The sequence below is a fragment of the Pezoporus wallicus genome, unplaced genomic scaffold (assembly GCF_028554395.1).
Source record: "Pezoporus wallicus isolate ANWC-B61680 ecotype Strahan unplaced genomic scaffold, APGP_CSIRO_Pwel_v1 contig_7904, whole genome shotgun sequence".
NCBI classification, from domain to species: Eukaryota; Metazoa; Chordata; class Aves; order Psittaciformes; family Psittacidae; genus Pezoporus; species Pezoporus wallicus.
Window position 1 is genome coordinate 105473 of NW_026639904.1, and position 3902 is coordinate 109374.

The 3902-nt window shown below is 57.3% G+C and overlaps 1 protein-coding gene across 1 annotated transcript; it reads right to left on the reverse strand.

The window, feature by feature from the left end:
* Positions 1-1948: 1948 nt before the first annotated feature.
* POU4F2 (POU class 4 homeobox 2) lies at positions 1949-3050 on the reverse strand. The gene has a single exon (XM_057416732.1). The coding sequence runs from the start codon at positions 2958-2960 to the stop codon at positions 1992-1994; it is 969 nt and encodes a 322-aa protein (XP_057272715.1). The 5' UTR covers positions 2961-3050; the 3' UTR covers positions 1949-1991.
* Between the last annotated feature and the right edge of the window lie 852 nt (positions 3051-3902).

Genomic DNA, 3902 nt, shown 5'->3' on the forward strand with positions numbered 1-3902 from the left:
TTGTTTTTGTTGTTGTTTTTTTGCGCGTGCTCGTGCATGGCACTTTGGGCTGCCCCGCGCCGGGAGGCAGAGCGGGTCGGGCAGCGGGGGCACGGCGGGGCACCCCCAGACCTACATACCTCCCATACATACACACACATCCCCCACCAACCTCCACGCACAATTCTGGCCACGCACACGCTTGCCCACGACAACCTAGGCGCTGTCCATGGTGCTTCCCGCACCCTCGGGCCACTCTCCTAATTCCCCCCTCCGCAGCTCCGCGATTTGGGGGACCCCGACACCACCCCTTCGGCTCCGAGGCCTGAGCGAAGCCCCGGCCCGGAGGCGGCGGTGAGCTCGGGTAGAGGGTTTTAAAGCATGAGGCTGCAAACGCGTTTGGACAAGAAAACGTTAAAACCCTTTTTCCCTTTTTTTTTTTTTAATGAAAGACGATTCAACAACATTTAAAAATAACTTAGTACATTACTCGAATAAATAAACCTCCTATTAACCAAAACAAAAATAATCAAACGAAATCGGGACATGTACAGAACTTAAGACTTCAAAACAGCCTCGGATAGAACAGCGGTACAGCAGAATCTGTAAGAATATATCTATATGTTCTTCAGCGCCAATGAAATATTTACAATCCATACAGGGACCCAACCGAGTACCCTCTGTTTATTGTAGTTGTTCCAAATAGAAATGTACCAAACCAGTTGTGAATTTACAAGCAGTGCAGCATAGCTCCCTCCCTTTCCTACAAATTGAAATTTGGCTTTGCTACAACCAGACCTCCAAAAGGGACTTTTCCTCCGTGGAAAAGCATTGTGATTAAAGGTAATAAATAACCGACCGACCGAATAAATAAATAAATAAATAAGCAACCGGATAGATAGATAGATAAATAACCGAACCAGTCTGAATCCCGTCGCGATACATCTCTGAAATTGAGAAAGACGGATATTGTGCTGGCAAGGAACCCGAAGCGACAACCCCAACACCCTCCCTCCCTCCCCTCTGTCACCTATGCGGCCGCGTCCTTTCTCGCTCCGGGAGCAGCGTGTGCTGGGGACAATGTGGGAATCCCCATTAAATATGTAACGCGGTAAACAAATACCTTGGACAGTGAATCAGGCTACACAAATAATGTAGGACATCTACTACAGGGTGCCGACGCCGTACGAATAAGAATACTCGCCAGAGAAATACCTTAGGTTTAGGTGACAATTTACAGATGGCCAAAAGGGACGTTCAGAAGAAGAGAAAAAGCTCACGTTCATAAATCCTACCAACACAAAATATTTGATTCTCGCTATCCTTTTTTTTTTTTTTTACTTGTATGAAGACTTAGATTAAAGAGGTGTAATTAATTAGAATGAGCACGAAATGAAGTTGCTAGAGAGATAAATTAATAATTTACAAGGGCTTGTTTGGCAGTAATCTAATAATAGCTTTTGAAGACCAGTGAACACAGCAGGATCAGCTCTTTCCCTAAGCGTTATAACTTCAGAGAAGGAAAAGGATTATAACCACAGTAAAAATATATATATATTTATATATTTATAATACGCAGTGTAAATGCAGAAAAAAAACCCTGCCTTTTTATCATCATCATTATTCTTATCATTATTATCATCATCATCATTTACATCAAAATACTTTCGAGACGTCTCTCGCAGCGCGAAGCCTCGACTCTAGGTTCTAAGTTTCGGTCCCGGGGAAGCCCTGGCGTCGCGGCCACGCCGCTACGAGGATTTCCCTTCGCGCTTGCACCCAGGCGAGTTCTGTAAGAATAAAAACCAGCGGTACTTGCCGGGCCGGGTCCGGGCGGCGGCTCCGCGGGGAAATTCCCCCAGAAAGTTGGGCGCGGGGCGGGCTGTGGAGTGGGCTGGGGAAGGGGGGCTCCTCCTTTCCTTGCTTTTTTCGTTGCTGTTGTTTATATATATATATTTTAATTATTATTATTATCTGTTACGGTGATGCTGTTGGCTCCCCGCGGCCGCGGCTCAGATGCCAGCCGAGTACTTCATGCGCTTCTGCTTCTGGCGCTGGTTGCAGAACCAGACGCGGACCACGTTCTTCTTGAGATCCAGCTTCTCGGCGATGGCGGCGATCTTCTCGGAGGAGGGCCGGGGCTGGAGGGCGAAGTAGGCCTCCAGCGAGCGCTTCTCCGGGGCGGCGATGGAGGTCCGCTTGCGCTTCTTCTCTGCGCCGCTGAAGAGTTCTGGCTTAGCCAGCTTCTCGCGGTGGGACTTCTCGGCCTCCTCCAGCCAGGCCTGCAGGATGGGCTTGAGGGCGATCATGTTGTTGTGGGAGAGGGTGAGGGACTCGAAGCGGCAGATGGTGCTCTGGCTGAGGGAGCCCACCCCCGGGATCTTCAGGTTGGCCAGCGCCGAGCCCACGTCGGCCTGGGTCACCCCCAGCTTGATGCGGCGCTGCTTGAATCGCTCAGCAAAGGCCTCCAAGTCGCGGGGGTCTGCGTCCACGTCGCTCATGCAGCCCATGTGGGCGGGAAGCCCGTGGCCGTGGGCCATGCCCAGCGCAGCCGGGTGCATGGGGTTCATGCCGGCCATGTGCGGAGCATGGCCCGGCGTGGAGACCACGGCGCCGTCGGGGCCCGCCATGGTCCCCAGCGCCAGCCCCGGCGTCAGGTGCTCCAAGAGTTCCCCCTCCAGCGCTTGGTGGGGCTGGTGGTGGTGATGGTGGTGATGGTGGTGGTGGTGGTGGGTGCCCGACAGGGCGGACGGGTGGGAGATGGGCACCGAGGAGGAGGAGGCGGCCGAGGTGCAGGGGATGGTGTTCATGGTGTGGTAGGTGGCGTCCGGCTTGAAGGGGCTGTGGTGCGGCGGGTGGTGGTGGTGGCTCTTGCTCGGGGAGACGATGTCCACCGCTGCCAGGGCTTCGGCGCGGGCCAGCAGGCTCTCGTCCAGACCGCCGAATATATTGCTCTGCAATTGCAAATAGAAGGCACACATAACGCTCAGCAGGGAATTCGCCTCCCCGCGCACTCCGCCGTGCCACTAAAACCTTCCCAGCATGTTAAAAGAGAAATCCTGGAGCAGGGGAGGAGGGGGGAGGTTGGAGAAGGGGGGAGGAGAAGAGAAGAGAAGAGGGAGCGAGCGGGGCGAGGGAGCGGGCGCGGCGCGCAGCCGCTCGCACAGAGGCAGCCAGCGGCGGGCAGACGGGCGGACGGACGGGCGGGCGGGCGGACACACACACCAGCCGCACGCAGCATCCCAGGTCATAAAAATTAATACGGGCGGCAGGAGCCGCCGCATGCATAAGTTGGGCGAGCGCCCGGCGGCGCCGGGTGATTTGCTGCGCGGCCATGAAAAAAACATCAGGCGGATCCGGGGGCCGCCAAGGGGTTCCCCTTAAAGCGGGGCGGCGGGCGGCGGGCACCTACCGGAGGGGCGGGCAGGCAGGCCCGCCGCATCGCCTCCGCGCCGCCGCTGCCGCCGCCGGAGCCCGAGCCCGAGCCGGAGCCGGAGCTGCTGCTGCCGGGTCCGGAGCCGCGTCCGGCGGAGCCGCTGGTGCCGTTGCTGCTGGGGGAGCTGGCGGCTGGGGCGGCAGCTGCGGCGGAGGGGCAGGGCGAGGCGCTGTGCAGGGCCGAATACTTGGTTTCGTGAAGGCTGCCGCTGCCACCGCCGCCGTGGGGGAGGCCGAAGGGCTGCTTGCTGCTCAGGGACATCATCATGGTGCTCGCCGCGGTCCGGCCCGCCGGTAGGCAGCCGCCGGAGGAGGGCAGGGGCACGGGGCCGGGGGCCCGGACCCCCCGGAAAAGCCACAGGAGCCCCGGCCCCTCCCCCCCTCCGCGCCTCCAAGCGCGAAAAAGTAAAAATATAAAAATTAAAAAAATCCGACTCGGCCCCCGCCTCCCGCACGAGCCCCGCCGGGGGGACGCTGTCGGGAGAGGC

Bases quoted from the DNA above. Each gene is read 5' to 3' on its own strand.
- POU4F2 (XM_057416732.1), bottom strand. From the start codon at position 2,960: ATGTGTGCCTTCTATTTGCAATTGCAGAGCAATATATTCGGCGGTCTG.